The 12,355-nt window shown below is 43.9% G+C and overlaps 1 protein-coding gene and 1 non-coding gene across 3 annotated transcripts in view; both read left to right on the top strand.

Moving 5' to 3' along the window:
* The first annotated feature begins 3,847 nt into the window (after positions 1–3,847).
* Positions 3,848–3,975, top strand: LOC116100165. The gene has a single exon (XR_004122510.1). It is a non-coding gene; the product is annotated as a small nucleolar RNA SNORA17 (small nucleolar RNA).
* Positions 3,976–7,615: 3,640 nt separating this feature from the next.
* Positions 7,616–12,355, top strand: part of Paip2b (poly(A) binding protein interacting protein 2B) — a 28,533-nt gene continuing 23,793 nt past the window's right edge. Inside the window, exons 1-2 of one of the 2 annotated variants that reach the window (XM_031382328.1) lie at positions 7,616–7,749; positions 8,088–8,145. In XM_031382328.1, the coding sequence (XP_031238188.1) occupies positions 8,117–8,145 (29 nt within the window). In that variant the 5' untranslated portion in view covers positions 7,616–7,749; positions 8,088–8,116. The remainder of the gene's footprint in view (positions 7,750–8,087; positions 8,146–12,355) is intronic. The other variant, XM_031382326.1, reaches the window with a different exon arrangement.

Here is a 12,355-nt window from a genome sequence, read left to right as displayed (position 1 = left end):
GAACTCAGAAATCCACCTGCCTCTGTCTCCCAAGTGCTGGGATTAAAGGCGTGTGCCACCACTGCCCGACTTCATTTTCATTGACCTCTTGAGTTGATTTGATTTTCTTCCAAGAACCTTGCTGGACTGTGCAGCCCAGTACCTGCTCCCCACCGTGTGTGTGTATGTGTGTGTGTATACCTTCATGTTTGTGTGTTCTTATAATCCAGAAAGACTTTGGATTTTCCACTATAGTTTGAGTCTTCCATCTGACTCAGCTATAGCACTCCTGGGGACTGTCCCCAAGAACTCCAATTCATCCTGTCACAGAGACACTTGCCACATCAATGCTCATTGCGGTACTATTCATCATAACTAAGCTATGGAAACAATCCATATGTCCATCAACAGAGAAATGGATTAAGCAAATGTGGTATTTACACACAATGGATCCCCCCCCACCCCCCGCTGTAAAAGAGAGTGAAATTGTGTCATTTGTAAGAATGTGGATGAAATGGGAGATCATCAAATTAAACAAATTAGGTAAATACCATAGGCTTTCTCTCATATGTGGTACCTAGATTTTTTTATAAATATATACAATCATGTAGGCATGTATGCCATGAAAGTAGATGCAAAGCTGTCTAGAGGACACAGGGGACAATCTAGAGAGAGGACTGGTAAGAAAGAAGGTGGGGGCGGGGAGGGAGAGACTATGCCAAACACACAATCCATGCTTGTATGAAAATATCCTCATGTAACACAGTATTATGTACTGTGAATATATATAGTGAAAATGTTTTAAGTTTTCACCAGGTTGTCAAATGGACCCTACTCGAAATGCTCAACTCTTACAGAAGAAGAAAAGCTCTGTCCCCACAGCAGGCTTCCCATGGCCCCACTGCTTCTTCCTGGGGTGCTTGTGGGTACTGCTAAGAAAGGAGGGCTTAAGCAGTCTGAGACTCCTTAGGTCCACACAACCAGAAATACTTCTTAAACATTAAAGGCATGCTCAGCAGGAGAAAAAATAAAATAAAGACAACCCAGCCGGGCACGATGCTACAGTTTTTTTTTTTGTTTGTTTGTTTGTTTTTTTAATTTTAGCACTCAGGTGACTGAGGCAGAAGAATTGTGAGTTTGAGGACAACCTGGGGGTGTATAGTTAGGGTCTGTCTCCAAAGCTGAAAAAAAGGATAAAAGGAAGCAGAGGAAGAATGGAAGGGTAGATCAGGGCTGCCCACAGGATAAAGTATGTATCTGAACAAGAAATGATATCTAGAATAATAAAGTCCTAGCAGGGCACAGTGCCACACACCTTTAATTCCAACATTCATGAGGCAGAGGCCAGTAGATCTCTGAGTTGAAGGCTAGCCTAGTCTACAGAATGAATGCCAGGACAGCTGGGGCTGCAGGAAGAAATTCTATTTAAAAACAAAAACAAAAACAAAAACAAAAACAAAATGAAATTTTTATGAGTTAGAATAACCTGATTCCAAAACAAGCAAAGGATTTGAAATAAGAATGTCCATCATGGATATGAGTGATGCATCCAGTATCGGGGTATTATTAAGTCTTAAAAGAGAGTAACATACAGATAAGTGAACTTGGAAGACATCAAATTACAAAAAGAACAAAAGGACAAGTCCTGTGTGGTTTCACTTATTTGAGATTCTCCCATAGTACTTAAGTTTACAGACACAAAAGTAGAATTGAGACAGCAAGCATAACACTAGCTTAGTAACCTGAGACCTTGGGCTATGCACACACCCCTCTCTAACAAAGCGCCTAGCAACCTAGGATCTTCACCTGAGTCGAGCTGCAGGTACACGCTCACCCAAACAGGGAAACAAATCATGAGTAAACCATTCTTCCCTAGCAGCCCTTGAAAGTTCCCTCTTTTTAGGTCAGTCTCCGTCCCAACATACTGCAGGGCATTCTATAGCACAGCAGACAGGGGCTAATCCTGAATTAGTTTGGGGTATATTTTAAATAAGACAAACTATATTGTGAACTTTTAAGAGAAAACCCTTTATGATGGTTCATCTTGGCTGTCAACCTGTTTGCATCTGCGATCAACTAAAGTCCTAACTGCTGGGCACCCCTGGGAAGGATTATCTCATTTTGGTTGTTGTTGTTTTTATTTTCTGGTGATTTTTTTTTCCCAAGGCAGGGTTTCTCTCTGTGTAGCCCTGGCTGTCCTGGAACTCACTCTATAGACCAGGCTGGCCTCAGAGGTCTGCCTACCTCTGCCTCCCAAGTGCTGGGATTAAAGGCATGTACCACCACTGCCCCAGCATGAAGAATGAAGAATTTTCTTAATAAGGTGATTTGAATCAGAAAGACTAACAACCCTAAATATGGGCCTTACCTTTTAGTGGCAGCCCAGATAAAAGGACAGGGGATAAGGAAACTCCCTTTTGCCTGCTTGCCCTCACTCTTACTGACAGCATCTATCCTGGTGCTTCATTATTCGTTCACCAGCATCAGTACCAGCTTCTTAGGGATTCCAACACAGAATGATAACCAGCGGCTCTCCAGGAACCCTCTAGGACTCCAGGGCCAGATTTGGACTAATGAGACATCCAGCCTTGAGGACTGAACAACTACCTGCTGGTTCTTGGCCTCTCCAGTATAAAAGTCATTGTTGGACTAACTGGACCACATCCTACAAACCAGTCTATTAAGTACACACACACACACACACACACACACACACACACACACACACACACACACACTATTCTCATTCTATTAGTTCTGTTTCTTTAGAGAATCCTAATACACACCTATTTACCTTCTCAGGCTTATGCCTAGCTAGGCATGCAATTAAAATCAGATGCCTTGTGGGAAAGAATGTATACAGTAAACAAAAACATATATAATCCAAGCCTCTCAGTCAAAACAGAGACCTTCACACTTAATACTTTAGAATAACCAGCTCTTTCTCCTTTTAGACTCCATAAAGGAAGGCTGGGGGACGATAGTCTGGATTTGTGTACCCTAACTCAAGGAGCTTACTGCTCATGCAACATACCTGTACAGTCTCTTTGCTTTTTGAATAAAGTATCTTTGGCTCTTGGCAATGCATGTATGGTTTCTCAGTTCTTTGAATAAGACACTAAGAATCTGGAAACACCCAGTCCTGACAGTGACATTAAGTAACAGACTTGTGATTGACAGGAGCTGGTAGGAGACAATGGTGAGAAACTACTACTTAATTGGTCTAGAAGTTTAGTCAGAGCTAATGAAAAACTTTTTTTTTTCCGATGATTGTGGTGGTTGCTGGGTAACAATATGAACACCAAATCTCACTGAATAGCAAGCATACTTAAGATGGGGGCCTGGTGTGATAGCACATGCCTTCAGTCCCAACAATGCAGAAGCAGGCAGATCTCTGTGAGTTCAAGACCAGCATAGTCTACAGAATGATTTCCAGGTCAGCCAGGGTTATATATAGAGATCCTGTCTCAAAAAATAGATAGTAGGAGCTAGAGTGATGGCTTGCCAATTAAGAACAAATACTGCCTTTGAAGAAGATGAGAGTTCAGTTTCCAGAATCCATATCTGGAGGCTCAGAGCAGCTTCTAACTCCACCTCTAGAGAATCTGATGCCCTCTTCTATCCTCCATAGGCAACATACCCACGTGTATATAAACACACACACACACACACACACACACACACACACACACACACATACACACACACACACACACACACACACACACACACACACACACAATTAAAAAGGAATCTTTGAAAAGGGAGCTAAGACAGTAGTTTTCATGTACCCCTGAAAACAGAGGGCCAACCTAGGGACCTGTTCTAGTTTGCTTCCTATTGCTGTCTTGACCAAAACCAAGTTAGATCTGACCCTAGAGGGGTTGCAGGTGTGGTTGCTGTACCACATGTGTATCAGTAGATGTCAGAGAGGAGAGAGGAATGTCTGTGCTGTGTTCTGACCTGTGAACATCTGAATGATTAGTAGCTAACACTCCATGACAAAGTAAGCCTGAGACTGTAGGCTTAGATTCTTTTTCAAAACCTACCTTAGGGCTGGCGAGATGGCTCAGCAGGTAAGAGCACTGACTGCTCTTCCGAAGGTCCTGAGTTCGGATCCCAGCAACCACATGGTGGCTCACAACCACCCATAATGAGATCAGACACCCTTTTCTGGTGTGTCTGAAGACAGCTACAGTGAATTACGCTGGAGGGAGCAGGGCCAGAGGGAGCGGGGCAGACAGAACATCCTCAGTTCAATTCCCAGCAGCCACACACATGATATCTGTACAGGTACAGTGTACTCATACACATAAAATAAATAAAATAAATCTTTAAAAAAAAACCTACTTTATTTAGGTTTCTTAAAAACAGGCAATGAAGCACAATGAAGAGAGGCAGAACTGGAGGCTTGTGGGTAGTAAAGAACAGTAGGATGTGAATAGCCAGTGACGCCACCTGGAACCATGAAAGGGTCCTGGCCTGTGCTGCCAGGGGCCACAGTTGGGTCTATAGCCCTGAAGCAGCAGGGGTCTGTTACCACCAAAGGCCAGGCTGAAGTCCATGGTCTGGGCTGCCACCTGGGGACATCTGAGGGCTGTGCAGAACTGACCACACTCTTGGACTGAGCACCATGGGAGAATTGGCCCTGGGGGCCTGGGAGAAGGAGAGCTGACCCCACCCCCTATCAAGCTGCAGTGCTCTAGAAATCAGCTCCACGCATTGTCCAGGAAGCACAGTAGAGCTGGTCCTAATTGTGGAAGTTGGAGGTTGGGGAAGCTAGCCCTGAGGGTGTAAGCATGAAAGATCTGGCCCCACCACTTATCTGTTGGGTACCCTGCCTCTTGTCTGCTGTGCTGTGGCAGGATGAGAGAGAGATGCTCTCCTCCCCTCCCTTGACTCTTGACACCTATGGCAGATGGGAGAGCTGGTCCCAGGGTCACAAGTGTGGGAGAACTGTACCTGTTCCTCACCAGCTGCAACACTCAGGAGAACAGTCCTGCACATCGCCTGGGCCCGAGGGCATGATAGTAGGAGAACCATCAGAGGCCCTACATCTTATCTGGACAACACAAGGGCTGGCCCTGTTGGCATGGACTCATATGAGCCAGCCTTGAGGGCATGTGAGTGAAATAGCTGGCTCTGCCCCTTGCTGGCTGTGGCATTGGATGGGCCAGTCAGGACAGGAAAGGAGAGCCTACCCTCGTGGTGTGGGTACAGGAGAGCTGGCAGGCTCAGATACCTCTCAGGCCCAGATCCACTGCTTTAAATTGGTCTACCTCAATATCTATCCAATTGATGAACTTCTGGAGTGCATAGAAAGGTCAGTCCTACAGATCTAAAATTACAGGATCTCTATGAGATAGAGCAACAACAGGATATCCAAGAGAATTCCTAGGAATATTCCAGTATTGATAATTTGACAGAATCCAGAGGCCTTGTAACAGACCAACAATTCATTGCAATGAACATTTGCAAGCAAGAAAAGTGTGGCCAAAAGAAACTTAAGCAGCCATAAAGAGAACATGCTGCTCCTGCAAAGGACCTCCACTGAGCTCCTAGCACCCACGTTTGGCAGCTCACAACTGCCTATAACTCCAGTTCTTATTGGCTCTTTTTTTTTTTTTTTAAAGAAAGCACAGAAAAAGAATCACCTCCTATGGGCTGGAGATGGTGCACCAGTTAAAAGCACTTGCTGCTCTTGCAGAGGACCTGAATTTGATTCCTAGCGCATTAGGCAGCTCACTACTGCCTATGACTTTAGATCCAGGGGAATCCAATGCCTTTGGCCTCCATGGGCACCTGTAGACATATGTACCTACCACCATACAGGTACACACACCACATACACACCCACACACCCACACCCACACCCACACACCCACACATAAAATCAGAGTTTGGGTCTTCAAGAAGCTCAGAGAGTAAAGGTGTCTATTACTGAGCCTAGCCCCTCAAGGGCAAGCCTCAACACCTACATGGTCAAGGAGATAACTGATTCCTATTAGGTGTCCTCTGACTTCTTCACATTACCACACGAACACATAAAATGTGTACAATTTTTAAAAATCCATCCATTAGAAGTAGATTCATTGAAAAAAAGAATGGGTGATAGACCTGAGTACCTAAGGGACCAATTACGGGAGAATATTCCCTTAGGAGAGAGGAGGAAAAGTTAATGTTATATGATGAATTTATCCAAATATCTTCATTATATTTATCTACTCCTTTCCTAAAACTCTATTTTGTATTATGGTTGTAATTAGTACAGTGTATGGGAGGAGACAGAGATGTATGAGTTTTTTTTTAATTCTACTTTAATAAAAAGTTTTATGTCCATGAGTGCTTTAACTGAAAGTATGTATGTGCATACAGTACTCTGGAGGCCAGAAAAGGGCATCTAATTCCCTGGAGCTTGAGTGACTGGTGGTTGTAAATCACCACGTCCTGCTGAAAACTGAATCCAGCTTCTGCAATAGCAGCAAATGCTCTTAATTGTTGATCCACCACTCCAGCCACCAACATCCTAGTTTCTTTTTATGGATATAACTTAAGGTTTGGATATTGTCTTAGTTAGGGTGTCTATTCCTGCACAAACATCATGACCAAGAAGCAAGTTGGGGAGGAAAGGATTTATTCAGCTTACACTTCCACATTGCTGTTCATCACAGGAAGTCAGGACTGGAACTGAAGCAGGTCAGGAAGCAGGAGCTGATGCAGAGGTCATGGAGGGATGTTCCTTACTGGTTTGCTTCCCCTAGCTTCCTCAGCTTGCTTTCTTATAGAACCCAGGGAATACCAGCCTAGGGATGGCACTATCCGCAATGAGCCCTCCCCCCTTGATCGCTAATTGAGAAAATGTCTTACAGCTGCATCTCATGGAGGCATTTCCTCAAGGGAGGCTCCTTTCTCTGTGATAACTCCAGCTTGTGTCAAGTTGACACACAAAACCAGCTAGTACAGATATCTTAAACCCAAAGGAGAGAACAAGTGTGTGTGTGTGTGTGTGCCTTGTTTTTCTGAGACTTGGTCTCACAATGAGCTAAGGCTGGCCCTGAGGAATTTGTGATTTTCCTGCCTCCTTCTCGAGCCTGCTGGGACTGAAAAAGTCAAGTTTGTTTCTAAAAACGTGGAAGGATCCCTTTCTGTCTTTCCAATCTCCGAAATAGTCCTACTTTTAACTTTGCGACTTAACACAGAAGCAAATTCCCGCTCTCAAAACTCATCTCTAGCTAGTGGACAGCTGAGGAAATCCCTGAGTCCGACTCCCTCTTTCTAAAGTGACCCAGACAAGTGACACAGACTTCCAAGCTTAGCCAATGGATCAAGCTGGAGCAGAAGCCATTGTAAACAAACCAGGAGTCGTCGCACTCGGGCTCCTCCCCCACGTGGGGGTGATTCATCCTTGGGTTGAAATCTAGGCATGACCAGTGCTTCTTCAACCAATCAGAGCTGGGCTTCTCCAACGAGGGCGGAGCGAATGGACAGACGTTCAGACCAATCACAAGCTGGAACTTCTGAAAGAGCTGGGCGGGCATTGTTTCACATTTAGACCAATAAAAACCAGGTAAGTGAGCGGCATTCTCTGATGTCCAATAGATGGATGGGGCGTTGTCCGTCAGCCAATGACTGGCGCTAGGGGGCGGGGCGGGGCGCGCGTGTGCGGCCGAGGTACCTCGAGCGTTTGTGCGCCGAGGCTCGAGCTCTCGGGAGGCGGCGCTGTACTGCGGTGCGGAGCGGAGCTCGGGGCGGCGTTGTCCGCGCGGCCAGGTGGGTTCGGGCGTCCGGGCTGGATCCTCTGGCCATCCGGGGACGCGCACAGCCCCACTCCCTTCGGGCTGCCCGGGAGCGCGCAGAGCCCCTCTCCCCGCGGGCTGTCCGAGAGCGCGCAAAGCCCCTTCCCGGCGCGGCCCGGGCCCAGGCCGTCCGACGCTCTGGCGCTCGCGGGCCAGCTCCTTCTCGCCTCATCCTTTCTCACCATCCTTGCTATGACCTGCCGCCTCCGGCCGCCTCTCCTCTCTCTTGCCTTCCGAGACGTTCACCCTCGACCTCGGGATTCCAGCCCCATTTCCCCTGGAAACTAACATCTCTCACTTTGCTTTTTGAAGGCACCTGGAAGGGTGAAGGCGAGAGGCAGATGACGACGCTGAACACAGGCTCTGCAAGGTTCGGAACTGCAGTGGGCTTGCTTAAACTATCTCTGCCTCCCCTTACATGCCATTTAATCACTCCCTTCCTCTAGAATTTTTGTCTTCATAAAGTGCTTTTGCTTAAAACTGCTGAAAATGCAGGTGAAAAGACTTGCCAGCAGCAACCAATTTGAAATCTGTTACGTGGATGGAACGGGATTCTGACTCAGCTTAGAGCACTAATTTACACTTAGGAAGGGCCTGGTCATCCCGGATGTCTGTAAGATACGGGACATGCGTGATTATCACACAGAGCCTCTGAGAGAATTAATTACAACAGCTTAGAGGCGACCTTCAGCATTGTCTTTACAGAGAATTTGTTTGTACCTCATAGTATGGCAGTGTTTGGCTTCCTGTGGTGGTTCTAACCATATGTTTTTAGATGGCCTTTCACACTGTCTCAAACCCAAATAAAAATATGCCAGACATTTACTGCAAATAAATTAGCTCATCACTCGTAGTTTTAAACTGAGATTTTAGAAGTTGAGGAATATTAGACAATAGGGGTTTTATTTTGGAAGCTGGAGGAAATTGAGTATTGGAATAAGAGTCTAGTACTTTGGGCAGAAAGGGAGGGAGAATAAGGATATATATATTCTCTCTCTCTCTCACACACACATATATATATCCCCCAAACTGCATTGTTCTCATGTTGTCATTTTCATGACTTTATATCTGGAATCGTTTTTCTTGGTTCTCAAAAAAGGAAAAGTAGGTTGTAGTTTAGCATCAGATTCACTGTTGTGGAGTTTGTAAGCTTTGCTTTACTATTTTTCTTATCCAATTTGTAGCACATATAATAGTATAGTTCCTTGTGTTTTGCTGTGGTAAGATTTTTGTTGTAGTAGAGAAGTCTGTTAGAGGGAATTATAAGCAGTCTTTATATGTTTGGTTCTTATTAGTGAATCACACTGGAAAGTGTGGGATCTTAAAACTGTTGTGATTTATGTCAGTTATAGCAGTTGTCAAAGTCATGGGTAAACTACAGATTTCTGAGTTGGTCACTATTGTAACTGTTGTAAGTCTGCATTTGAAAATCAAATGTACCTACCATGTCTTTGATAAATCTGTGCTTAGTAGTTTCTTGTTTGGAAATTTAGACGATGGTAGCTTGTACTTCCTTCCCTTGATCTTAAAGTTTAGTAGAGGAGAGACCTTTAAAGCCAAGGATTAAATGAAGAGAGTTCTGCGGTTCAGGGTGTGGGACATGAGAGAAGCCCTATCCTCCATGTTCCAACCTCAGCTCACATTCCTCTAGACTTCCTCAGCTGCATTTCCTTAACCTACATGCCTTATGTAGATTATAATCTTATATCTTGAAAACTACTTATCATGTTAGATTTGGTCCCCTATATTTTACACAACAAAATACGATTTTCAGAGGTGTGATTTCCCACTAACAGGTGCCAGAGTTAAAACACAGACTCTGTCCATTTAACCCCAAAGCTAGAACTTTTAGCACAAAACTAACCCCTATTGTTCTGTCCTCCTCTGGCTTCTCTGTATGAGCACCAAACCAACAAGGTGTCCAACTTTGCCTTATTCCATCTTAGCTCAGGACAAGGGCAAAGAACAAGTGTGCTGCTATCTACATATCCGTGTGCATGATTTAGTTTTCTTTTTGTGACAGATATCTGACAAAATCAGCTTAAGTCAAAAAGGAGTTATTCTAGTTCACAGATGGAAGGGTATAGTCTGTCATTGCAGTAGGAGCTGGTCCCATTGCATCCATAGTCAGGAAGTAGAGAGAGATGAATGCTCAGCTCACCACATGTACTCAAAAGAATGGGTTTGGGATATTGCTGCTCACAGTCTAGGTGGATTGGGTTGTCTCTCCTCCACTAAGCTTTTTGTCATACCCAGAGGCATGTTTCCATGGTGATTCTAAATCTAGTCAAGATAACAATGAAAATTAACCATCACACCAAGAATGACTTTAAAGGCACTACCAGTATTAGTTTGGGGGTTATATGCAAATTTTAGTAAGAAAGAAAATTTATACCTAAGAATTGTACTTGTGAATTGATCCCTAGTTCTCATTTCATGGTATTCCCTTCCTCAAATCCATCTAGTATGGTCTTTTAGTATATTGGGAAATTTGTTCACTCATTCATTCATTCAGCAAATATTTATTAAGCATTTACTATAAGCTGTACTCTGCTTTAGATGATAACAAATGAACTAGAGAGTAAGATCCTGTCCTCTGAGTTTTGTATATAAATCAGAAAGATAGACAGCTAGAGCTTGAGTGGGTAAAATTAGAGATTATCTCATCTGGGTTGACACTAAGTGTACTCTTTATTTATTTATTTTTTTGTTTTTTTCGAGACAGGGTTTCTCTGTGTAGCCCTGGCTGTCCTGGAACTCACTCTGTAGACCAGGCTGGCCTCAAACTCAGAAATCCTCCTGCCTCTGCCTCTCAATTGCTGGGATTGAAGGCGTGCTCCACCACTGCCCAGCACCCTATATATTGTCTTTAATGAGGTGTTGAGTCCTGGTCTGGTCTAACATGAACAAAGAAAAGGGGTTGGTTTCATGTCTTATCTGGCTGTTATACTCGTATATTTGAATAGGATTCTGGAGACAGTTACTTTTCTTCAGAGGGTAACGGAGGGGTTCTAGGGTTTGTAGGTTCTCTTTGGACACTTATTTTACATGATAATAGACACTATCAGATATAGAGCATCTAGCAAGATGGTTGAGACATGTCAAAGATTCAACCTATCTTTCTCCTGGTGCTGCATCTAGTTGTATTGTGGTAGAACGGCTGGCTCTCTTTCTGTGACTCCATGACAACAGGCTCCACAGTACCATTCTTCTACCTTTGATGCTTAGTTGAGAACCTGATAAATGGCAACTATTACATAGGTATCTGATCTGGGGACTTCTCAACTCCTCCTGAAAGGCTTTCTAGAAAAGGTGTTATGTAAATAGGTTTCCTCCTCACACTCACCCACCTGTCCCAATGCTTTCTTTTTCAGCACACAGACCGCCTTTCTTCTCTGCTACTTCACAGAGTACCATAGTTTACTTAGCCAGTTCCCTTTGGTGGATAACGCAGTATAACAGTAATGATGAGCACAGCCACACACCCTGTTCATGTTTATACACCCTTGATGAAGCTTCTGCAATCACTCAGGTTAGATTCTCAACAGGTCAAATGATTAGTAGGCTAAAAGCCCCATTCCTAATTCTTACTCTGTTCAGAAACATGAAGCAAAACTTCTTTGGACAAAGCGAGTATACCCTTGTGGGATGTATATTTATCTCATTAAAATAACTAAACAACTCCAAAGATTAACCTATTTCTGGTTTGTTTTGTTTTTTTTTAAAGATTTATTTACTTTATGTATTGAGTATATTGTTGCTGTCTTCAGACACACCAGAAGAGGCCATCAGATCCCATTTCAGATGGTTGTGAGTCACCATGTGGTTGCCGGAAATTGAACTCAGGACCTTTGGAAGAGCAGTCAGTCCTCTTAATCACTGAGCCATCTCTCAAGTCCGTTTCTCTTTTTAAAATGTATATATCTGCCTGGCGGTGGTGGCGCACGCCTTTAATCCCAGCACTTGGGAGGCAGAGGCCAGCCTGGTCTACAGAGTGAGTTCCAGGACAGCCAGGGCTATACAGAGAAACCCTGTCTCAAAAACCAAAAAAAAAAAAAAAAAAGCTAAAAATGTATACATCTGTATGTATACACAAACATACACGACAAGTATAAAATAAAACTATAGTCTGAGGAAAGTGTCTATGCAGTGCTCTGTAGGTTTCCATTATTTTGTATATTTTTTGTGTTTTCCAATTTTTACAATAGTATGTGCTATTTCTGTAGTATAGACTTTTCATTGACAATATCAAAGTTCAGTGGTGGTGTCACATGCCTTTATTTTCAGCACTGGGAAGGAGAAGCAGGCAGATAGATCTCTCTGACTTTGAGGCCAGCCTGGTATACAGACCAAGTTCCAGGACAGCCAGGGATTACATAGAAAAACCCTAATGAGGTGGGGGTTGGGGTAGAAAGAAAACCAATTCAAGCAAAGTAGGACTCCCTCCTCATCTGCATGTCTACACAGTGCCTCTATGTGCTCATAGAGCACATCTAAAACTCTCTTCTGCAGTCTGCATGTCAGTAGCCACTCCTTTCCTCTAATTTAGACTGCATTCTACTCTTTTTTTTTTTTTTTTT

This window comes from Mastomys coucha, unplaced genomic scaffold (genome assembly GCF_008632895.1).
Source record: "Mastomys coucha isolate ucsf_1 unplaced genomic scaffold, UCSF_Mcou_1 pScaffold20, whole genome shotgun sequence".
Classification (NCBI taxonomy): Eukaryota; Metazoa; Chordata; class Mammalia; order Rodentia; family Muridae; genus Mastomys; species Mastomys coucha.
Note: the sequence above shows the minus strand (reverse complement) of the source record. Positions and strands in the feature narration are given on the sequence as shown.